The sequence below is a fragment of the Phragmites australis genome, chromosome 1 (genome assembly GCF_958298935.1).
Source record: "Phragmites australis chromosome 1, lpPhrAust1.1, whole genome shotgun sequence".
Taxonomy (NCBI): domain Eukaryota; kingdom Viridiplantae; phylum Streptophyta; class Magnoliopsida; order Poales; family Poaceae; genus Phragmites; species Phragmites australis.
In genome coordinates, this window is record NC_084921.1 from 43,873,475 (window position 1) to 43,898,412 (window position 24,938).

Sequence of the window (24,938 nt, forward strand, 5' to 3'; positions counted from 1 at the left end):
GATCTGAAAAGCTGGTAACACCAAATCATCCGGTGAGTACACTCTCACAAACTAGCTGTTGGAACCCCACTTAAGCCTCTGTGAACATCGGATTGTCCTGTGATGACTCACTGAACACCAGACAAATGCACCGGATTATCCTATATGCATATGTTCATTTTGATGTTCTCTGAAAATAATAGTCCGATGTGTTTATTTTGTGAACATCGGATCATCCGGTGAGTATAGCAGAAGAAACTAGCCGTTGGAACCCACTCAGACTCATCTGTGAACACCGGATTATCCTGTGATAACTTATTGAACACCGAACAAATGCACCAGACTGTCCTATGTGCATATCTTCATTTTGGAGCTCTCTGGATATAATAGTCCGGTGTGTTCATTTTGTGAACACCGGATCATCCGATGAGGCAAAAGATTCCGCTTCAAATTTTCTGTAAACACCAGACTATTTTTCATTGTACTCACCGGATTATACTATATAGCACCGAACTAATTTTTATGTGAGCACCGGACTATCCGGTCAGGCAAATTTCAGCAGAACATCGTTATGTATTTTGGGCATAACTTTTCGCTCTGAACTCCGATTTTGATGATCTTTGGCTCTATGGAAAGCTTGTGAAGAGCTCTACAAGATTATACAGAAATCAATTCTATTTGATCACATCAAAATTTATGAAACAAGTATAATTCATTCCTCTCTTTGTTCCGGCTTCAGCGACTTCTCTTTTGTTGCATCTATGAGACCTACTAAAGCATACTTGATAAATATGTTAGTTCTAATGACTATGTTATCATTAATCACCAAAATCACAATCATAACCTAATATAGCTATTTTCGCTACACCTCACCCTCTTCTTCTTCTCTCCATTCTCCTCTTCCTTTTCTTTCTTTCTTCCTTCCTTTCCTCCTTTCCTCTCTTGGTTGGCTGGCCCCTCCTCCCTGCTACCCACTCCCGACCTCCTCCCCTGCCGGCGGGCAGCGAGGCTGCGACAGGGGTGATGAGCTAGGGTTTGGCACGGGTGAGTGAGCCGTCAGTCGGTCGGGCAACTCTAGTGGGTGGGGATCGGGGTGGTGATCATCCCCCCCCCCCCCATCTTATCTTTTTTATTCCTTTTTACCTTTCATCTTTACTAGGCTCGCTACGGCTTCAACAATGTCAAACGAGACGTTAGGTAGTAAAACAAATTCGTCTCGATGAGATCTACATATCCGCGGCCTCCGATCGTCTATCAAGCAACATTTCAGAAGATCAAATTTTGTACTTCTTGTGGGTCCTACGGTCAACATCTGAACTTTGGTCAATTTCGGGTATTACATTGCAGCACGTGCCCCATCACTCGATTCAACCCAGCAAGGGAACCAAACGCTTCTCCTACGCCTAGTTTCTCACACGCGGATGATCCAAACGCGCTACGGCGCTAGCCTAGCCACACGAATGTTTTTGCCCGGCAATATATTGTTCAGTGAAGCACCTAGTACTATCAGTGGCATCGCTCTTTCAACAGTGTAGTTAAGTTCAGTTAATTTATAGTGCAGTACCACGAAACAGAGTAAACACTTCAATTCGTCTTAGTTACTAGTACTTACCATCAGTGGCAGCGCCCAGTGCCCCAATGTAAATTCAAGCTTCTCTAATTTTCCCCCTCTGGTCCCTAACACATACCTACCCTCGCCATTACATACGCAACTGAAGCGATGATACGAACAACCGAACACTGGCCTGTACCACTCGTACGTAATTTAGTGCTGGAATACTGGATGGATGCAGTTACGCACAAGCCGTAGAACAAACGGCTGATTGAACGAAGCAGCGACCAGCTCAGAGATCGTCCCGAGTCGTGCCCGCCGGGGACGCAGGCGCTCACGGGCGCACATGGCATGGCGGTCCTGCCGGCCGACAGGAGTAACGAGCGCTGGGAACCGCATTCGCTTTCCTTTCACACGGTCCATGCCCAACCGATCTTGAATTCATTCACACGCCACCTCGATGCATCGATCCTCTGCCCGTGCGGGCGTGCATGCATGACTGGTGGCCGGCGCGGGCAGGGCTCACGCGTGCGGCCGTGCGCTCGTGCCTCCCATGGCTGCCGCCCTGACCTGACCATTTCTGCCTGCCGTGCTAGCTAGTGTCACCGGCCAAGAACAGGCGACATGATCTGCACGCAGTTTATAATACAGTGCAAGGATCGATTGCCGTGTTTGTACTACGAGAGCTTGTAGCTGCCTGTACCCTTGCTCTTTGCTGAAGACCGGCAACTAGCAGATGCCATGCGATGCCGTTAGCGCCAGCAACCACCGTGGAGTGGCTTGAACTGCTGAGTGCCAAGTCACTTAGATCGGAATCAGGTGCGTGTGCTTTCCTTTTCCTTGACACATCACCAATCCCATGTTAAACAAGCAAGCATAGTCAGCGCCTATATTTGTCACCTCTGCTTAGGCTGGAATCGTTGACCATGCAAGCGATCGACAGACGATCCTCACGGCATGTCCAATGCTACTGCTCTAGCCTTGGCAGGGAAGCACTACAACATATATAACAGATTTGTGTCTATTTTGATGCCACCATCTTCTAGCTAGTTACCTGAAGCAGTCCTAGCTGTGTCAATGCTCGCCGCAAAGTCTTTCGTGGCCACCCCGATTGGTTCCGTCTGTCGGAGAAAGCGACCCGCTTTGACGTGATCTGCATGTGAGGATTGAACACGACAACGACATTGCATCCGCTGATGACGAAAAACGACAACGTCGCACCTACGAAGTAGTTAGCCAGCTGCAGTTTCTACAATAATGGCATGAGACCACATGATGATAGAACTAATCTCGAACTGCGGCTGATAATCCTACATGACACTCTAGTTAGGATACGGATCCTCTGCAATACTACAAATTGTATTAAAAATCACTGACATGTGGACCATGTGAGGAGCATACCCTTGCGACGCAGTTGAGAATGCATAAAAAGTCACTGACAAGTGAAAGTACAGTTAAGAATCTTACTCCATTGTATGTACGGCCTGGGAGCACCATAAGGGTATGCGTGCATACAACCCACTTTCCTTTGTGAGAGCAGCTCATCAGCAGCCTTATTGTTTTTGGTGAGTGAATAATTAATAGGCGATGCTATATTTTAGACATGTGAAATCATACAATTTTTCAGTTGATAGATGTTGTCCGTTAGATGCTGATCTAATAGATCAGAGATGGTCTTCTACCTTCAACATCCTACCTTCTCTCTGTTTCTCATTGGACCTGTGTTTGCCCTTGCCCTTCTCATTGGACCTGTGTTTGTCCTTGCCCCGCCCTCCTCCGGCTATCTTCAGCAGCATCCCCGTCGCCCCGCCCTACCTTCTCTATCGGGCCAGCTTGCCCCCCACTGGCCTCTCTTTAAGCCCGAAGAAGGAGAATCTCGTCAGACAAAACCCGTGGACGAAGAAGATGGATGTTCACACCCATCATCTGAACTCAATTGAGTTTTGAGGCCCCGAAACTTAAGAAGCGCGATAACTAATTGGGTATTACCGATTGCAAATATAGGTCGTTTTACACTTATGCACAAGGATTAAGAAAGTAGATTAAATGATTTTGTTGTCCTTTATTTATTCTGTATTAGAAAAATTAACTCATTCATTTGTGAGAATAGTAGTAGCATTTATTAAACAAGGGCAAAACGGGAACAAAAGAAAAAAAAATACACAGAAGTTCAAAAATGATTTATATTTAAAGAATAGTTGAGGAGGCTAAAACGACCTACATTTATGACTAGAGAGAGTATTAGGTATCCTAAGAGAGCAGTTGCTCCTGATGCAAAATCAGAGAAAAGAGTGCTCCGTAGCCGAGCATAGTATCCTAGGCCACCGAATTCCTGCTCCACCCGAGCAGAAACAAAACGAGCGAGCGACCATCTATCTAAGGCTAAGCCCGGTTCATACGCAGTCGTCGGGAACGGCAGACGCTGCCTAACTAGGGGGCCCCTTCCCCGCGTGCGAACGCTGATGCGGTCACGTCCCCGTCCGTCTGAAGCACGGCGAAGTCAGGGGAGGGAGGGAGGGAGCCACCGCCGTGCCGTGCCACCCCAATCCCGTCCATGTGCCCAGAGGCCATAGAATACTACAGCGTGCACCAACTTTTTTTGGCAGATCGCCCCCAGAGAGTCCACACTTTTTCCCGCACTGCCCCAGTCGTTTGACGCGAGCACCCACGCCACACGGCCCGGTGCCCACGCGCCCGGCCGCCCAGTCACCATCCCCTCGCCGCACGCGTAGCATTAACCCAGCGGCACTCGCACCGCACCGGGCGCCGCCCCACCCCATCGTGTCACTCCCCACTCGCGTCGCGCTAGTGGAGTGGCGGCTGGCCTCGCGGTTTAATTTCGGCACGGCAAGGCGCCGCGCGGCCGCAGCGTAGATCCCTCTCCCCCCGCACGCTTGCTCCGCCCGTTCCCGGCGGCGCACGCGACCCGGCCTCTCGTGATTTCCGACCTCTTACGCGTCCAACTCGTCTCTCGGCGATGCGGGCGCATCGCGCGATGGGGGAGGGGGGCAACAAGCGGATCGACCTGGGCGCGCCGCTCCGCTCGGTGCGCCGGACCGACGCGCCGCCGCACTACAAGGCCGACCTCAAGTCCGGCCCCGTGCGGCACCCGGGCGCCGTACCCTTCGTCTGGGAGCAACGACCCGGACAGCCCAAGAGCGTCCGCACCCGCCGCGCGCCTCCGACAACGCCGCCGCGGGATACTTCCCAGGCGCGGCAGGAGGAGATAGGCGGGGGTTCCTACCACGGTGCCCTGGGGGAGCGCGAACCCCAGCCGCTTCATGCCATCGCGGCCCACGGCTCCCGAACTGGCGCCGCAACGAACAAGGAGGAGGAGAAGAAGGTGGTGGCGCTGGAGGCGAAGAAGGAAGAGAAGCAGCAGGAGGCGGTCGTGGTGGCTGCGGTGCTACGGAAGGAGGAGGGCGAGGAGGAAGAGGAGAGATTCTCCGACGCGCTCGACACGCTCTCCCGTACAGAGTCCTTCACCGTGAACTGCAGCGTTAGCGGCCTCAGCGGCGTGCCGGACCCGGTCCCGGGCACCGAGCCGGGCGCGCGCGGCTTCATGATGGACCGCTTTCTGCCGGCCGCGCAGGCCGTGGCGGTGGACTCCCCGCAGTACACCTTCCGGAAGGCTGGCGCCACCGGCAACTCAGGCCGTGGGCATGCGCGTGCGGCTGCGGTAAAGGTAAGCGCGGGCAATGGCGACGATCGGATGAGGAGAGCACCAGTCCAGCTGCCTTACCAGCATCTGCCGCCCAATTACTTGTCTTGCACCTATCCAAGACGCGAGGAGCATGAAGAGGAGGAAGAGGATGACGATGACTATGATGTGCATAGTACCCGGGGTTTTTCATCCAAAGGATGTGGTATGCTCCCTGGGTTGTGTGTGAAAACCTCCTTGTTGCTCCTGAATCCAGTGCCTACGATAAAGCGTGGCAAGGCACGAGGGCGAAGGAGAGATCGGCAGTTCCAGTCCAAATGCAGGGGGCAAATGGCGTCGAGTCCGCTTGCCCGGAGCTCGCAAAACAAGCATCTGGGATGTGATTCCAATGGGGTATTAATGCCAACACACATTGCATTTTCTTGAATTCAGTTTTACAGTCATGTCTCTTGTTCTTTGTGTTCGGAACGTAGTTCTAACCATCTGGATTTTGTTCTGTGGCAGCAATCCTGGGAGGATGTGTATAAGCATAAGTTGGAGCAGAAGTATCGTGGTCAAGGAGAGGATGGGAGGAGCAAGCTGACAAGTGAGTCGAACCAGCTGACGTTCTGGAGCGATTCACAGACCGGGGATGACTCTTCACCATTCCACCACTCCATGGGTGATGGCTTGTCTCCATATCGCAGCTATGCTGTGATGTCACCATCAAGCAAAGCAAATGGGTCACTCGCAATAGGAGATAGAGATGAGAAAGCGAGTGGGAGAAACGGCTCTGGTTCACTTGGAAGAGACCATGATCGCAGCTCATTGGTTGGATCAGATCACACTAGTTTTAAGGGATCAAGTTCCATGAGCTCAGGGCTGGACAGAACAGGGCATGAAGATTCAATGGATCGTCATGGAGATATTGATTCAGAAACAGACCACTTGGATCCGCTTCTGGATACAAAAGCAGATTCGAATGCAAACGTATATGACTCTCAGCCTGAAGGACGACCGGTAGTTGGAAGGAAATATACTGCGAAAGATCAAGACAATGATCCATTGACTGAAAAGATCTCTGAATCCACACTTCCAATGCCTTGTGGAAGCCCAGGAATGGTGAAATTGGATGATGGAAAACATTTGATGCATGATGCAAGCCAGGAGGTTTCACTACATTTGGAAGACAATAGTGTTGTCAAAAAGGAATTTGTGCCTTTGCAATCTCTGCCCCCTTTACCAGTCCCAAAATCACCTTCAGAATCCTGGCTTTCTCGTACTTTGCCATCAGTGATGAATAAACCACCTGCGCCATCTTTTCTTGGAATCCAAGTACAGTCGAAGAAACAAGCTCCCTGGGCCTCGATGTATCCAAAGGAGAATGATCAAAAACCTTCCAGGCCACGGCAAATAAGAATTGCATATGTAATACTTATTTTGCCTCTGTTCCACGTATACATCCATGCATTGTTTTCTTCTGTTTTGCATATATTTCCATGCATAGCAGAGCCATTACTTAATATGCAAATTGCCTGCTTGTTTAGGTGGCAGAAAGGCCGACTTCGTTTGATTCTGAGATATGATGTCTTCCCTCAAGATCGACATCTATTCATGATGTTCATGCCTTGGAGGGCATCAAGGTCATCGACTTCACCAGCGCCCAATGGCTCCCTAGGTGTGCCCCATCCTTTTGCTGTTGCAGTGACATGGAGCGGTTGCTGGCTACCATCTTGTTGGTAATTTGAATTCACTTGCCATGTTTGCTACATTATGTTTTGTATGCTGCTCATGGTAAGTTGGTGGTGGTTTAGATTTGTTGTAAATCGTATATTTATACAGGATTGCTTCTCCTTGCTTGCTTACTGTCCATAATGAAATCATGTAATACTATTCAGTCCATAGAAGAGTTGCAAAATGTAATGGCACCAGATGGATCATAGAATAAAAATGTCAAAACAAGTCAGACTCCCATTTCTGATACATTTTCCGTGCATCACTGTATACTACCCCTTGTTTCATGGCTGGTGTGTTTCGAATAATGTTACCTTTCCTTCTCCTAGCTATGTTAAGTAGCTATCTTGGTGGAACCGCATTAAGAACCTTATCTGGCGTGTTAAGAATTTTGTCCTCTCAGTAAGTGTTTGGCTTTGAGGTGGAAGATATTGGTATAGCAGCAGCAGAAAGTCCTCTCAGTAACCTCATCATAGTACAAGAACATTGGTGCCGTGTTTGGCTTTGAGGTGGAAAATATTGGTATAGCAGCAGCAGAAAGCTTTGCAAGTGCGAAGCTTCAGAGGTCCTCCACAAGTTCTTGTACTATGGTGAGCAAAACAACCTTGATGAACTGACGCTTGAGCTCAACACTTGGGAAGCAGTATTGCCAGTACATTTTTATTGAAAAGGTGATATCATGTGGGTGACACTGGCATTTATCTAAGGTGTAACGCACATCTGTTTACCAAAGCGGCGAAGTGCTATCCACATCAGCGTTGTTCATTTGTTTGCTCTTGACTCGGTGCATTCATATGCCTCCTCTTGCTTTTCGTGATTAACTATGATGCTGATCTGACTATGTGATGAAGGTCACTGATTGTAGTGCTGATCAACTAAGAGCACTGCTGAGTGCTGACTGCTGTGCTAGTATTTTGCTGGTCAAGAATATATTTTCTTGTGTTTAGATAAGTGTTGTGTGTCCCTACTCCCTAGCACTGAGTTGTTAAGGGTTGGCATTTGCGGGTCAGTCGTCATGGCTTCAAAACAATGTCACAATCTACTACAGAAACGAGTAAGAGCTAAAGAAGGCCATGTGACTTAGGAATGGTAGCATTTTACTGTAAGTTTCATACAGAAACGAACTTTTATGTGGTTATTATGAGCGAAGGCTATTGATGTTTCTGCCCAGCAAGTTTCCACACTTTCCCTCCAACAGGCTAGTCATATGCAGTTTCTGATATTACTGAAAAATTCATATGTCCATCTAGGAACTCTACATTGTTTGCTGATGTTGTGTGCAAACCTCGCTGAGTTCGAGCTTCAAACTGTATTTTCTCCCTGCACGAGGAGATGCTACGAATTGCTTGTCTGTTTGGTCAATTATGGTTGGTTCGTTCCATTTTACTGTGGAACAGGGTGATAGTTCTGAGAACTTTTTAGGATTTACTGGTACAAATTTAAACTAATTGAACCCGAATTCCTTTGATCCAAACAAACCCTAAGATTGGTATAAGAACCAAACTGATTTCCTTACAAGAAACGTGACAAATGTCTAGAAAATCTCAGAAAATAGTAATGCAGCTGTTACACCATGAGATCAACAAAATGGTACCCTACCCCCAAATTCTTTCTGAAATCATAATTAGGTGAAAAGATTGTTCCACTGATCTACCTACTACAGCATTACAAGTGCTATGCTAGACTGCCCAAAAGTGTGTATTCCACGTTCTTGATCTGATAGAGCCGCGCAACTAGGTCAGAGATGCTCCAGCAGTGGGCACATAATTGAAATGGTGGCCAAACCATCAATATTCAATCTTGTCCTGTACAATTGATGTTAAATTATCACAGATCACTTTGACATGTACAAAGTAAACCGTTTGCTGCACAGTGATCCATTCATGCTTGCTTTACTAAATCACAAGATTTTTTTTTTTTTTTTTGAGGCATCTCTTTCAGCTGAAATAGATACACAAGCATGCAACCTATTTCAGCTGATCCGTAGTTTCTGGATAACGTGTTCCAAACCAAATTATCTCCTTATGATAGGGCCTTTATACAGACCTCTCGCAACAACAAAGCCCTCAGGGGGCTGATGGTCCTCCAACTCCTCCAACCAGGCTACTTCTGAGCTATCTACTTCACTGGGCAAAACAACTGGTAGGTGGATTTTTTAAGGAACGAAGTTATAAAGCTCAGCAATAGCATAACAACAATAAGTTTAGAACTTTAGTTTCAAGAGCTCCATGTACCAGGTGGTTCCTTCACTGGAGACTTCCGAAAGTATGAACAGTGCCTCCCCTCCTTAGCAGAATATGGTGGAGAAAGGACGTCGAAGAGAGCACAAGGTGTGATGGCTCTGAAAGTGTGGATGTTACCACCTCTATTGGGGTAAAGAATGGTTGTCTCCGGTGCAGACATTTCACAATCTCTGACAAGTTTTGCTGGTCTCGCTGCAAGTTTCTCAGCGTTAAGGTATTACATCATGGAATCACTTGGTACAGAATTTTTTTAATAAGAACATTTGCATGATTAGACAAAAGATCCATAAAAGAGGAGCCCGTGATAAATATGTTTATTCAGCTAAATTAACAAATATGTTTTGATGAAGGATGTAGGATCCGGATCTTTAGTAAATCAGAGGGATTAATAGTGATGCCAGTTCAAATCGAATCAAGGACAATACTTAAAATATAAGAGAAGTCAGCTAAAGAAGTTAAATTTAAAATAAAAAATAAAAGTGTGGAGAACCTCATCTTGGCTAGACATGGAATAGTACAGCATATGAGATAGAGTGACATCTGAAGCTTCGTCCATGATAGATGGCTAATGATGTGGGTATGTACTGGACAGTGCACACTGTCCAATGTGCTTCACTTGACATATAGAAATTTATGCAGTATAACTTATAAGTTTATAATATTGTTCCACTTGACATCTGTTTGTGGCACATCTTATCATTGCTGTATCATTGAATCAGCAAAGAAATCAATTGGCATTAGAGATGTGCAAGAAGCAATCGATTGTGAGGTAACCATTTCTTGGGATCAGGGAAAATTAAGTTCCTTCAAACTGCGTAATATACGTCTTTTCCCTTCTAGTAAAAAATATGTTTTTTAGTGACAAAAAAAGAATAGATGATGGTGCCATACTAAATATCATCCCTGAATAAATTAACCAAATAGATGCAGATTATGGACAGTGGTATGTAGCAGAAAGGCATCAGATCAAAGGCCAGAACTCACCTTGTAATGGGTTAACTGGATCAGCTATGTCAATCCAATCATAAGATTCGGCATGCAATCTTCCATAAAGAAGCTTGCTTAGTACAGTCATCCCAGGATGATTGTGAAGTGGAATAACTGAGGATGGTGGCATACAAAATATACCCATCTGCGTAAACTATAGATTTAGTATTTGCCAAATGCAGTGAGCACCACAAAGAACATGTTCTATCTATCCTCCTGAAAGCGCACATAATTAACGTAAAATATTCAAATAATGAATGGATAAGAGATCTTACAGAAAAACTTTCGCTTTCATAAATGTGCAAATATTTGATCGGAGCGGCAAATTGGTTAGCCCCATTACGTCCTCGTCTCCCATTTGGTTGGCGTGTAGAACTATTCCAATTGCGTGCAATTTGTGCTTCATTGTCTAGGCCGACATCTAAAGGTCGTATCTCATCTGGGAAAAGAAACAAAATCAATAATTAAGGTCTACCAATGCTCTGATCTCATAAAATCAGATGATAACATTTCTTTACTCTTTTTGGCACTGGAATAAAGTCTAGACAAGCAATTTCACGACACAAATTCATATCAGACATGCATGCAAATAACATCTTGTTCCTGAATCCTGATTTGAACAATCATGACCAGATAAAGAAAGCAATAAACCAAGACGTTGCTTCTTTTTGGAGGGAATTCAGCAGGAGCAAACCCAGCTGTTACTAGTAGCACTAATTAAATATACATAGGAAAGAATATACAGCTATTTTCAATGCAAAAGGAGAGAAATTAACCCAGCCACAGGGTAATATCAGCACTGGATTTGCAAAACTCAGTAATTCTGTATCAACAGGAAGTTTTCTCCCAATCTATGTCGAAACTATGCACCCAAATCCCTGTAAGTCTGTACTAAATATGGCAACATTCAAGAGTTAAAGTTCCGTTGCATTCTCAGTTATTTGCGGTTTGGAGCATCACCAAGAAATTAATGAAGTTAAATGAGTATGACTGGCCAATAAACAAATCAATTCCATCAACTTCTATTACATGCCAAGATTTTCCTAGCTATTTCAAATCAGCAAGTTCCTTTTGGCATGCAATTTTGTGTTACAACTGTAGTTCACCATTGGCAGCAACTTTTCATAGGCCGTAAAAATGAACACAACTAAGTTGAGGATAGCTTGTTCTCAATACAAAATGCACAACTAAAAGAAAATCAAGCTCATTTCATCTAACATTATTAGGAAATACAGTTGTTGAAAATGGTAAAATAACTACCAATTATTCAGTTTTTAAAAAAAATAACTACCAGTTATTCGAGAAGACAGAGAATTTGACTCACCTAGCAGTGCACGGACTCTCTCAAGCGCCTCTTCAGATATCGGCCCATCCGGAGAAAATGATATTTTACAAGCATTCGAGAGGTTCTTTATCTTTGGCATCTAGCACTTCAATCTATTATCGGCGCTCTGCTCGAATTCCGAACTGAAGAACTCAAATACTGCTCAATGGATCCACAAACGCGGAGTTGGAGCACGGGCAGCCTCACCTAGGCGGCGGCACCAGAGGAGTCCTGAATCTCGGGAGGAGGAGGCTCCGGCACGCCACGACTCGGGAAGCCCGCGCGGGCGAATCGGGGGCGGAGGGACCGGCGGGCGCCTAGGGCTCGTGGCCGCCGCGTCCGATCCGACGCCGCAAGGCATCAGCCTCAGCTCGCCGCCATGGGGGCTGGAGGCGAAGGGACGCGGAGCGCAGCGCAGCAGAGGTCAGAGGAAGCCGAGGAGGTTCGCAGTTCTTTATCTTTGCAGCAGAGAGTAGGTGGTGCGCTGGGCCCGGGCGCGCAGTCGCCGGCGCTGCCAAGTGCGATGCACCGGTTGGCATGCGACGATCACGCCGGTGCCATGGCATGCGGGCCCCCCCTGGGATCTGGCTTCCTCCGTGGTCACGGTTCTGGTGCCCTGTTGAGGGGGAGGGCCAGGACCGAGGCGCGGAGGCGCGGCGGTGCATGGGGGACTCGGTGCAAGGAGGAAGTCCCGCTGTTGCCAACCGGCCCTTCCGTACGTGAGGGGTGGGTGACGTGACTCGTGAGCCCACAAGGCCGAGCAGGAGCTTCCTGTGCAGTAACAATCTTAAGCGATGGATGACATCCACGTCAAACACCTCAGTCCATGACATGTGGCCCGAGAGTCACATGGGCCCAGCGTGTCACGGGCTGTATGGGTCCAACGCATGGACAGACGGTAACACGAGTTTTTTTATTTTTTTATTTTTTCATTAAAAAATTAAATAAATAGATTCTTCGTGAAAAAAATTACAAAATTAAACGTCTGCAGCCCTTGAGAGGACAGTTAGGCTTAATTACCACCCCTGGAAGGGTGGGTGGCCTAACCACTCTCTCAGTGGACGGGTAGGACCTCGGAGGACAGTTAGTAGCCTAGTCGCCCTCTGAGTGTGCAGTAATGGTATATTTTTTTCGCTAAAAGTTGCAAATTTTTGTGTATTTCGTCAAAATTTAAAATAGGAAATTTGCAAAATTTAGAATTAAAAATGTTGAAAAGTAGTGAAAACGATATACTGGGGAAGCAAGAATTTGGAGTAGGTTACGTAATTTTTAGAGGATAAAAAATCAGTATTTGTGAACAAATTGTATATGTGAAGCACTCGCAGCATATTACGTGGGTATAAGTTTGCGAACGGCGACAAACATAAGATTAAACATATGATGAAAAATATTACATGAGACTGTAACCACGACGACACGACGAGAAAAATAAGGTGACATGTACGGTTCACACAAAGACCTACTTATTAGTGTGCCGCTTCTAATCATAACATGTCTTATGGAGTGGAAATATATCAGGTTACATTAGATACTCTCTACTGAGTGCATCTAGGATATTTTCACTTTCAATATCATAAGTAAAATTGACAATTTTCTACTTAAATACAATATTTTCTAAACGCTAGGTCATACATGTCTAAAACCTATGTCATACAATGCTACTGTACTAATTAACAACAATAAAAATATAGAAGAACTTACCGGAAAGTGATCTTCAAATCCGCGAATCAAATACAGCAAGGCTTCGCTGTGCTCTCTTCCTCTCCTCTCCTCTCCTCCCTTTTCAGAGTTTTCTCTTTTTTCGGATTAAAATGAGGATTTCACCTCATTTTTTTGCCTTTTTATAGAGGAGGGGGAAGGGGGAGGCGGGCGGGCAGCCACCTTACTGCCCTCAGAGGGCGGTAAGGAGTCGTAACCGCCCTCTTAGGGGGCGGTAAGGCCTCGGCTCGGGCGGGCACGCTGTAACCGCCCTTAAGAGAGCGGTAAGCAAGTCTAACCGCTCTCTCAGAAGGCTGCAGCCCTTAGTTTTACAATTTTTTTCATAATAAATCTATTTATTTAAATTTTTAATCAAAAAAATATAAAAATAAAAAAGTAACACCAGCGAAATTACTCCTTGTATTCCTCTCATTTTACAATTGGAACACGTTCCTCGTGGCACAACCATCCTCACAAACCCAGCCGGTCGGCCACTACACCTCTTCTTCCGTGCTCTGGCTACCCCTCCATCCCCGTCAGTTTGTTCTTCGCATATAGACACCGAATCCTAAATAAGTAAATTTTATAATATCAGATTATTTGTAAAACTTTTTTTAATACGATACATATTCTACATCTTCACTCTTATACACGTATTAATTATTAGATTAGAGAAAAAACAGCATAGATCAGAATTCTATTAAAAAATTTATTAAGAATCCTACACAATTTCCTTCTGCTGCTTGTAAAAAGGCGGCATCTTGGTGGAATAAGGTACGATGCCGAGCTAAAATAGGCAGCCGCCGGCGCACAGGCGAACAGGTGTCGAGCACCGGAAAAGGACGGCGGGGAGCGCTGCGTGGTCTCGCCGCGCCTCGGGTGCGGTGGCGGCGGTTGACATCTGGTTGGGTCGCCGGAAATCAGACGTGGGATCGAAATTCGTAAAAAAAGGAGCGGACGTGCTTCATTCATTCATTGAACCTCCCGGTCAGTGGGTCGCGGGACGGATGAAATGAGCCGTGGCCCCGGCGGCCGCTTCCGTCCCGTACATGGCTACGTGGCAACGTCAAGTCAGTTCGTCGAATCGGTATGGTGGGGCAGCGCTGCAGTCTGTAGTCAACAGTCAACACCACTGCGACAAAAGGCAACGGGGATCCAGAGGAGAGGCCTGCAGTGAGATTGGGTGCGATAATTGTGAAGTCTAGTTATAATTTGTGGGGAATTGATTCATAAAATAATAAGCAGTACGGGCTTTTGTTCCAACGAAAAAGATCTAAATCCAAAACGCAAACATCGTCTTATTCAAAATCTTAATCATCATACATATCCTCTCTCTCTTTTACTTCACAGCTCAGAACGCACTGATCTTATAGGGAGAAAGATGATTTCCCAACTTATTAACCTGAAATGAAATAATCGAAGAGAAAAAGGTTCCTTTTGAGTACCGAGAAGAGATCATCTTCTTAACCAGTACGGGCTTTTGTTACATCCCACCTATTGACTTTGGAAGAAAAAAAACATACACCTGTCGAAAATCAATGTAGATGAAGTGAGATGGTAGGAGAAAGATGTGGCTTCAAATCAGATCAGACAAACGAAAATTAATATTTGCATCTTTACCTGAATGATCTATTTGCGCCGAAGATTTTCCTGCTATCGCAGCTCTATTCGTGGCAGTGCCATCGAGTACAGAATAGCTCAGGTATTGTTAATGCTAGGCACAATCGCATTCATCTTCTCCACGGAGGAAAAAAAGGGTAAAAGTCCTTCTAAATGACAGTATTCTCCAAACACCATTCAAATCCTAGCGCCCACCTACACACACGAGTGTGTTCAATGTTTTGATTTTGCTCCGTTAGAGAAGTATGCTTTTATGTGTGTGCGTCTTCCTTTTAATCGAAAAATGGCGATTGAGCGCCAATGTCAGGTAAACATGTAAAGGTCTATTCCATGAGTAACTCCGCAACATCACAATCCTATCATAAACAAACCAAAAGCAAAAGTACTCAGCTTTCAAATTGCCAAAAAGAAAAGGCTTTCTCCTCGTTACAACACTCAACCTAGATGTAACAACTTTTAACTCGTCACTGAACTCGATGTTTTTAACTTTGAACTCATCACATGATGAACTTTGAAATTGATCCTGATGAGGATTTAATAATTAATAACTAAGGATTAATTAAAAATACGGTATATCCTAAATATATATCATCATCGTACACGTGTCCTTCATCCGATATGATATTTCATAACCGCAATGAAGTAAATAAGATATGTGTTAATATTCTAAATAGTATATTATATTTTATAGAAAAACTATCTCTGAATTAGGAAGGAATTTTTGAGATTCAGAAATAATATAATCTGGGAATGTTACACTCGACTCCGAGTATGATACACCTCCTCGACTCGACTATATAAGGCTAGTAAGGGGAGATTGAATGAAGAGAGGTTGGAAGCCAGAAGCCTAACAAGCAATACGAAGCAAGCCTAATAAACAACTTATTAAGATCCACAACTGATTCGAGCCACATTTAGATTCATCCAATAAGAGCTTCTGAATTTAGAATATGAGAGAACTCGCTAAGATCCTAATGATTAGATTAGACACACTTTCGTTGTAGTTGTCTTGTCACGAGATTAATCAATACAGTACATGATGTAGGACTATTATTATAAAGAAGGTATGAATGTATATAAAATCTTGTGTCATTCTCTTCGATATGCACAATTGATAACTAGATATACTTACTTTAAATAAGTATTTGCATAATCGATTTTACCAATCGTCGACAGATTTATCAACTTCAAACTCAGGTTTTCAAGCTTTGAGTTCAACAACTACAAACTTTCTACTTGAATTAAAAAGGGCTTGAACTCGATTCAAGAGGTGTAACATCCCAAAATCTCAGCAATGTTGAAATCAAAATCATTTCGAGGAAATCGAATCCAAACAAAATTTCAAAACATTTTTCCTCTCGCTCACACGCATGCGCCCGAGCTCGCCAGCCGCTAGCCCTGTTGTTGAGCTGCAACAATGCCACCCGCCTAACCTCTGCCCTGTACTGACGATGGAGTCATCATTTACATCGCCGCCTCGCCGCGTCATGTTGCCATTGACAAGCCATCGCGCACTGTATCACATGTGGAACCCCTCCGTTGGACCCTACCACAGGACGTTGTAGCCCTCGCTCGACTATAAAGGTCCGGTCGCTCGCCCTATGCACCTCACCTCTCTCTCTCTCTCTCTCTCTCTCTCTCTCTCTCCGACAGCTGTCGATCCATCACTAGATCCGCGATGAGATTCACCCAACCACCCTTCACCTTCCTCGCCCCTCTGCCTGACCCCTCCCCCTCTCTCCCAAGCCACCATGGCCGCCAGCCTCCGCCTCCGTCGCCGACCGCTAATGGTGCCTCGTCGGCCAAGTCGAGCGCAGAGACCCCTCCCTCACACCCCATGCTCACTCCAGGCACCTAAAAACCCTACCCAGACCATCTCTCTGTGTTTTTCCCTGTCCGTCACCGTCACTCCCAACTCCAGTGAGCGACTGGTACTGTTCCGGTCGCGGCCTGTCAAAACCAGCGCCATGCTAAATGAACAATAATCTTTTCCCAGATTTAATTTTTGGAAGCCCGTTTCAGCTCTGTTTTTTATGATTCTTTCGCTAATATTCATCTAAATTCAATCCCTATCCATTCTCATTAGTTTCATATTTTTTGGAGTTTATTTATGTTTTTGTGTGTATTTATTTTGTTGTTGTGTGCTGCGCTTTAGAGACCAGATTGTTCGAAGAAGAGGAGGAGTAGCAAAGAGCGCAAGACTTCAAGCAGGACCCTCCGAGGACGTCAGTGGAGGTAAGTCTCAATACATTTTCACTCTTTGATCATATTGATCTCGGGTTTTATCACCACAACCTGTAGCGGCCATCTTTTATAAAATAATTTTATAAAGTATTACTTATCGGTATAATTTGAATTGTTGATTTAGTTATGTTATATTTTAGATTAGCCAACCTGAATGATTTTGACTTGAATATAACCTTAGTAACCTTGGAACATTCGTCACGGCAACTTTAATTATGCTAAGATAAACACCTTGTTACTAGTATGCTTAGGACATGTGTACTTCATTGTCATTTCATGTTTAATCATAATTAATTTTATGAAATATGTGAACTCGATGTCTTGATGTTGTGTGAGTTATCGGGATGGGAAGACTTATCGGATAATTAAGAATAGAAGAGAATCTGTTAGAGCGGAGACAAATCAGGGTTTCCGTTAGGAATGCCTTGGGAGTCTAAGTGCTACTTGTATAACATGCTTATTATGGAGATATTTTTAATGTCTCGATTAAGAATCGAGTTGGTGTGACATTTTACCTAGTCTTTATAGTACAATCACTCGATGTTGTATGTGGTAGGGTAGTCCAAATCCCATCGGTTAGTCCACCGGTCATCCGGAGGCGGGAGTACAACGAGAGATCATGGAGCAGGTACATGCTTACCGACTCGGTTGGAGGTCTAGTTTAGGTCAGAAACCCCTGGTTAGCTCTCATATGCGATTAGTGGCATGATGCTCGGGTGGGTAATAACTTTGTTGAGTCGCACTATCACGACGATGGTATGTTGTCAAACTCAACTTGTCGGTAAAGTATATCACTTTGCAGAGATAAAACTATTCGAATAGCCGCATCCACGGTGACGGACGAACTACGGTACGGTCATAACAACTAGCATAAGTTGTGTGCGTCCTTTTGGAGTGTGAGTGGGTAAGATGTGCCACTTTTTGGAAATAAGTTCGGTAGTATGTCGTTGGTTGTTGTGGACGAAGTATTCAGCAACATTAAACTTGGACCCTGATGACTTTCCACCACGACTGAATCCCTTCTTCATTTAACATTGATGATATGATGTTTCATAAAATAAACTATTGCATATGTAAAATTGGCATTTCGCAAAATTAAATTTATAGCCATAGCCTTATCAGTATTGGGTGCATATATTTATACCCCTCAATGTAAGGTAAAGATTGGGACTTGTTAAATACGTTTGTATCATCATTGCTTATTTTTCAAAGAAAGATTTATATTTCATTGACATTGACGGTGAGACTGACGAATAAGTTTTGATTGTATCCGCACCCGAGTTATCTGTGGAGTGATATATCACTATGCTAATCCTATTGTGCCCTCTGATATTATGAACTATATTGCTCGCGAGACTTTGTTACGTTGCCCGCTCGATTTAAGAAAGTGGGTAATACTTTATGTGTTGCTAGTTTGGTGGATTTATTTTACCTCCTATTTGTTGTATATCTATAATATCACATGTTGTAAGATTTATATTTAACAACGGCTAATTTAAAAATTCGTTTAATAAAATTTTAAACACCAGGATGATCTGAGATGCTTCACGAAAAGACTAACATGTTTGTGAACACCGAGACAGATAAATCCGTCAAGTTGAAGCCCCCACTTATCGGAGATCAACACTCTAACTTCTACTCACCAGGAGATGATGATTAAGGCCAAGGCGGCAACGAACGAACGGCGAAGTAGAGAACCATGAAGGGAAGGTGTGGCACACGTCGGGAACGAAAATGGTGAGGCCGTCACGGTGAGAACAAGGGAAGTTGATGCCGCTCGAGCCGGTTTGAGGCGAGGCCCGATCCCAGCCCTCCGGCGCCACGGCCATGGAGTCCGACACCGAACGAGCGGTCCCTGTCCTCCCCCACCGCCCAAACCCTACCAGCCACAAGCCCCTCCGCGCAGCCAAGTCCACGGCGTTCAAGCGCGAGGAGCGCCGCAAGCGCAAGGACCGCAAGCGCCAGGAGCGCCTCGCCCTCGACCTCGCGCGGTGGGAACCCCTCGGCGCTCCGCCGCTCCGTCCGGCCGCCACCGGCTCCCCCTCCGGCTCCGGCTCGCAGCCCGACACGGCGACACTCCATGGCCGTGCGATCCGGCCCCGCCTCCGGACCCGGCGGCACCCACCTCCTGGAGTTGGGGCCCCGCCCGCGGTCGTGGCGGCGTCCCCGCCGCACCCGCAGGCCGCAGCCGTGAGGTCCTGCCGCGCGTTCTTCGAGGAGCACGTGGACGATGACGACGAGGAGGAGCAGGAGGAGGAAGGCAATGTGGTTCGGTTCTTTGGCGGACTGCTGGGCAACGACGCGGCGCTGAGGGGGTTCTACGAGGCGGAGCGGGAGAAGGGGCAGTTCCTATGCCTGGTGTGCGAGGGGAGCGGCGCCAGGGTGGGCAAAAGGTTCGCCGGCTGCGCCGCGCTCGTGCAGCACGCCGGGTCGGTCGCCCGGACCAAGAGGAGGCTGGCGCACCGCGCGTTCGCCGACGCCGTCGGCCGGCTGCATGGGTGGGGCACCGGCCGGACCGTGCCTCCGCCGGTAAGCATGTTCTCCCTCCCCCGTGGATTTTCTTGTATGCCAGCTGCCTGCATGATTCGATGTTAACTATATGATGAAATGCAGGCTGAATCTGACAACGGTGGCGCTTCTGATCAAGTAGACAACTTGGATGTTCTTCAAAGCGTAGAAATGGAAGTGTCCTGACTTCTGTTCACTACAGTCTACCGCAAGAACCGAGCTCACCTTAACTTGCGTAGTGACAGAGTCATCAAGACGCAAGAGCCCATCATGGTTTAGAGAGATTTGCTGTCTTGGTAAGGAAACAGTGCGTGATATGCTTCGAGCATCTTGACCTCAATGAGTCGATGTTGCTGGTTTGCTCCTAATCTTATTTTGATGTCTGGCTACGCTTTGAAACTTGTTGAGGCTTCAGCAGCCCAATGTCCACCTTGTCGAATATCTCAACTTGATCTGAGCTTGCTGGTTTTGCATTTTAAAAACTCAATGAATCGATGTGTTTTGGCTCTAGTTTGGGGCAGGAGAAGTAAAACTATATTAAGTTGATTCAAGACTGCTTAACAAACCTTGGAAAAGGAAATATGTCAGCTGTGCGTGGTCCATCAAGCCTAACTACGAGGGCTGGTTACTTTCAGCTTAGGGATGGGCCTCAGCCTGAAAACGCAGCCAACTAGTTTCAACTCTTGGATCGGATGCAGAGACACTGTCTCCTCAGACTGAACATCCATTTGCAGGGATTTGAAACACATAACGTGCCTATATATAGTGCAACTGCAAAGACATCGTGACGCACTTTTAAACGCCACCTTCTGATTACATTAAAACTGATTATTCGGGTCACTCTCGCCAGAATAGACGAGCATGTTTGCTACAACGGACTGATGGAGATACAATTACGGGTACCATCATTTACCCTTCCTCCAGGATCAACAGATATCCTAGTTCATGCGATGGCTACAGAAGAAGGATGATAAGTACATCGGGCTGCCTATTCACAAGCCAACTTTGACCCAAAACTGGTGAGGCAGATCGCAAACGCCTGGAATGCAGACAGAGGCTGCTGATAGTCCATTGTAAAAATGTCCTCCCCAATTTTTCCGAACTGAAGTATCACTGTCTCATCATCCCGAACACCCCATGGCTCCCCGGTGCCCACTGGAGCAACAAGTTGAAAGTTCTTCACAGAGGCAACCATAACCCGACCATGAAAATTCAAGCACCAGCACTGCAGATGCTCATGCCACCGTGGTATTTTGTTGTTCAGAACCAAAGGTCTAGGGGCGCTGGGTTGTTTTGCCTCTTCTTGATCTATTGCAGTACCCTCATGGACAGGGCACTGTATGCTGCACTGTATTTTTCGGGGTCCTCTTGATTTGAGAAGGTTGTACTCATAGGATACTCGTCCGACTTCAACATTGTCAGTGGAAACAAAAGGGTTTTTTTGTTTTCTCGCAAACCAGCTACTGGATCTCCTGCTTGAGACCTTAGAGCCTTCATATAGTGTCTGTCTGTCATAAATGGCAAACTTTGTTCTCGTGAAGTCAGACCTACAAGCACAGATTGCTTTGGTCAAGAAAGCATTCTTGTGAAATGGGTTGTGGTAAGGATTCATCAAGCAAGGGAAGGCATCTGGGCAGTTAAGCATGAATTGAATTTGTCTTATGCCATAAAAGACAGTTAGAGGTTTCTTTTAGTGTGCATTTGATATATTTCCACCCATGGCAGATGAATGCGATTTTTAGGTAGCTGTTACATAAAGAAATTTGCAACTTGTGATAATATATTGTTTGTGTTCTACCCTTTTCCACATTTTCACTCCCTTTTATGTGGCACTTTTGAGTCACGGTGACAATTTGCAATGTCTCCCAACAGAACAAATCAATTCAAATAAACAACAAACATTTTCAGAACTAGATTCTGCAATATCAAGATGTGGTTAAAAGAAGAAATGAAAACAATACGATGTTGGGATCAATTAGACAAGATTGTGTAACGTATATCAAAAGAAGCTCCTTGTATGAGATCCTGCTAAATGCAGTATAACTAGCGTGTAACTGTCAGCAATTAGCAGCACTTTTGCAGATGCATATGTATGTCGTATGATCATTCCACAACTAAAGAAAACATTCATATATGCACTAGTCTATTTCTTCTGTTGAAAAGATTTTGAGTACAAGGAAATAAGGTAATTATAACCATGGGCATATATATTCTCTCCTTTAATGAATGGCAGCGCTCCTGCCTGATTTTTTTTAAACATGGGAATATATTAACAGATATAGACAATTGTTGTGACGTATGCATATTGAGATTAATGTTTTATGTGTTTTTTTGCGTAAAGGAAACAGAAATGTGTAGGTAAATTGCAATCGAGAAATAATCAAATTAAGAATTATTGAGTTCTTAGCATTTAGGCCTCACTTTAGCTTTCCGACATGACTTCTATGAGCGAAATCATCTGAGTGAATAGAGATGATATATTCCATGCGCAACCCACACCTGATCCTACGAGCTGCCAACAGAAACTTTCCTTGATCTGTTAGGGCTGCCAAAACAAATGTCCATGAGACTATATTATTAGTACAGTTACATGTGTATGATTCTTCAAAAAAAAAATTTGTATAAACACACTAGTATGATGTCTGTATTAAGCTAGTAACTCAGGACACCAAAAGCGAAAGGACTAAGGACCCGAACAGATGGGTTGATTTCATTGTTGGAATAGCGCATAATGTTGAAAACATTTGCTAACAACTAAATGGCCCACAGTCCTGATTGCATTGTTAGACAATAGTAAAATACCAATCAACTTCTTCGTTCAAAAAGGGGATGAACAAAATCATTTGAAGTTTTAAACATATCAACGGCACACGTTATAGATAGAAAAGGAGCATGAGCAAAGTTGATTGCCCTCTTTTTCTGCTTTATTTGACACCGTATCAGGCTACCCTATAAGTAAAAATAAAAAGGCTAACTCGTAACGAGTATCCAATGGAACTGCAAACAGACTTACCTTGTGTTAAGCTGAGATAGAGGTAAAAAATTGAATTTTTCTTGTTCCTCTTGATGAAACACTTTATTGGCTCATCCCTTGGTCCAGGCTGTGCAAAAGATGGACACATTCACCAATTAACATACGGCAAAAGAATCAAAATGTAAGTACATTTTTAGGTCTCAGCTAAGTAGCAAACTAGCACTAGTTGCACAAACTGAATTTAGCGAACAACTAACAAAATATAAATGATATGAAACTAAACCATATCCACTCTCCATATTTGAACAATGAAATTCTCGAATCTGAAGTTTTAACAGCGTGACTTTCCCTCAAGTAATTTGCAAAATTCCTTGATACATCCAAACAAAAAACGGAATACCTCACCAGAAGTGGATATTTGCTTCCAAGCGCCCAAAGCAGGCTATGCTTTGTCGATTGCACAACAAAAGGAAGTCTCCGAATACTCTAGTTGACATATATAGTAGTATAGTACACTTCAGAAATACACGCTTAAATAACTTTATGTCCATTGGAGTAAAATGCATCTAATACTTGACCGTTAAACACTTAATTAAGAAAGAAAGGGCCCTAGATCACTTCAATCACACGCCGCAGAAGTAATTAAAAAAAGTGAAATTGCATCCACTAATCAGAGCCGCACGAGGTACTTGAAATGGAGTGAAATTGCATCCAATAAAAGCTATTTAAGCATTAGAACCACACGAATTTTATATTACAAAGACAGACAAAGTCATCCGAATCCAAAACAAATGGCAGCTAAAGCTGCCGCTGGAATAAAAACAAGCAGTACCGATGGGTTTGATCGGGCGGCGTCACCTGCTTCAGCGAGGAGAGGAAGGTGATCCCCCCCCACTCGAGCGGCGGCCGCACCAGGGCGACGGTCGCGTCGCGCCACCTGCGGCAGACGCAGGCGCAGGCCACCACGTCGCGCCGCCGCGGCCACCTCTCGGCGCCGGCGTGCACGCGCCGCAGGATGTCGGCGAGCAGCTCGGGCACCAGCGCGGACCACCTCCCCTCGTCGGCCACCTGTTCCGCTGAGATCTCCGGCGAGACCCTCGCGTTGCCGCAGCCGGCGAGCGGCCGCGCGGATTCCGAGGGAGCGGCGGCGGCGCGGCGGCACGGGGCCATCGCGATTCGCGAGTCGCCGGCGGGAGATGGGACTGAATGGAGATACGGAATCCACGAAAAGGGATGGGATAGCGGAAACAAACGGACTGAAATCTGAGATTCTGTTGCACCGCACGTATTGTTTCGTTTAAACTCGAACTCGACGTGTATGGAGCCATAGCCATATTTGCATTTCCATTTCGGGATCGGTTTGTTAAGCTACGCGCACTTTTCTTTATGACTCCATTCCCTCGTAAATATATATCATTTTGGAAAAAAAATCAGTTAAACTTTTAAAACTTTAAATAATAATAGCTTTTAAAATATTTAATTTTAAAATTTTAAAATTATATACGTAGATTTGTCTTGAAAAAAGTTTTTATAATATCACAAATTCAATGGATTATATATTAAAGATTGTGTCTTATTTAAAATATTACGAAAACAACAAATAGTGGTAAAAAAATATATTAAAGACTATGTCTAATCTAAAACTGAGATGTATTTATGACTGAGGAAGTATCATTTTGGTAACCAGACACTGTTTTTTCTAACATCCATGGCCATCAAGCAAATTGTGCAGTCCTTTTGTGCTTAAAAATGCTCTTGGTAGTCCCCTACACTGAACATTATACTTCCAGCTACAAAATACTCCTTTTATATTCGAGTAGGAATTCCTTCCCAGTACGTGGCGATACCAAGTAGGCAAAATGTTTATGGGACTGGGAAGCACAACGATGTAGATGCGTTTGCCAATGAATGCCACACAACTTGCCCGGCAGATGGCCTCTGCAGCGTCAAAGTCGAGTGTTTTGAATGATGTGTGATCGTATGAGTTAAAATTATACATTCAAGCTGAAGTTAATGTTTATATATTTCTGAGTACAATATTTTTTTATCATCAAGATATATAGATAAAGGCAAATTACTTCATTAACTGTTTCTCCTGTTGGGCCTGATTCCAGGGCTGATTTTCAGGCCCGGACTGAAAGCTAAACAATGGTTGCTTGCTCCTGGGACTTGGGAGTAACAATGGTTGCGCAACCCACTGCTATCGGCTAGTTTTGCGCTGAACGGAAGTTCGCTGACTTCAGTCGTCAAAACTCCATGACGGCGAACGAGCCGATAGATGCCTCGGTGGTAGCGCTGGAGTGTCCAGCCTAATGCCATCTCCAACGGAATCTCTAAACCTACAAATTCTGATGCTACAGTACTTTGAGATTTACTGTAGCACTGAAAATCTATCTCCAACAGATCATCTATCTAGTGATACAGTACTGCTACAG

General features: G+C 45.1%; 3 protein-coding genes and 1 pseudogene across 5 annotated transcripts; 2 read left to right on the forward strand and 2 right to left on the reverse strand.

Annotated features, from left to right (window-relative positions):
• The first annotated feature begins 4,185 nt into the window (after positions 1-4,185).
• LOC133921214 (uncharacterized) lies at positions 4,186-7,154 on the forward strand. The gene is made up of 3 exons (XM_062366005.1): positions 4,186-5,585; positions 5,697-6,599; positions 6,719-7,154. The coding sequence occupies exons 1-3, from the start codon at positions 4,509-4,511 to the stop codon at positions 6,755-6,757; spliced, it is 2,019 nt and encodes a 672-aa protein (XP_062221989.1). The 5' UTR covers positions 4,186-4,508; the 3' UTR covers positions 6,758-7,154.
• A 1,243-nt stretch (positions 7,155-8,397) lies between these two features.
• LOC133921223 (plant cysteine oxidase 5-like) lies at positions 8,398-11,921 on the reverse strand. Of its 3 annotated transcripts, XM_062366021.1 has the most exons (6): positions 11,667-11,919; positions 11,460-11,586; positions 10,411-10,574; positions 10,133-10,280; positions 9,140-9,340; positions 8,398-9,044 (listed from the first exon to the last, which is right to left on the reverse strand). In XM_062366021.1, exons 2-6 carry the CDS (start codon positions 11,557-11,559, stop codon positions 8,920-8,922), a joined length of 738 nt encoding a protein of 245 aa, XP_062222005.1. In that variant the 5' UTR covers positions 11,560-11,586; positions 11,667-11,919; the 3' UTR covers positions 8,398-8,919. The 3 variants fall into 3 exon arrangements, with proteins under 3 accessions (XP_062222005.1, XP_062222014.1, XP_062222001.1); XM_062366030.1 differs by having other exon boundaries at positions 8,398-8,710; positions 11,460-11,921; XM_062366017.1 differs by having other exon boundaries at positions 11,460-11,919.
• A 6,721-nt stretch (positions 11,922-18,642) lies between these two features.
• On the forward strand, positions 18,643-20,341 carry LOC133921247 (uncharacterized; annotated as a pseudogene).
• A 1-nt stretch (position 20,342) lies between these two features.
• LOC133921237 (tubby-like F-box protein 9) lies at positions 20,343-23,790 on the reverse strand. The gene is made up of 4 exons (XM_062366043.1): positions 23,362-23,790; positions 22,543-22,630; positions 21,951-22,074; positions 20,343-21,076 (listed from the first exon to the last, which is right to left on the reverse strand). The coding sequence occupies exons 1-4, from the start codon at positions 23,671-23,673 to the stop codon at positions 20,518-20,520; spliced, it is 1,083 nt and encodes a 360-aa protein (XP_062222027.1). The 5' UTR covers positions 23,674-23,790; the 3' UTR covers positions 20,343-20,517.
• Positions 23,791-24,938: the final 1,148 nt, after the last annotated feature.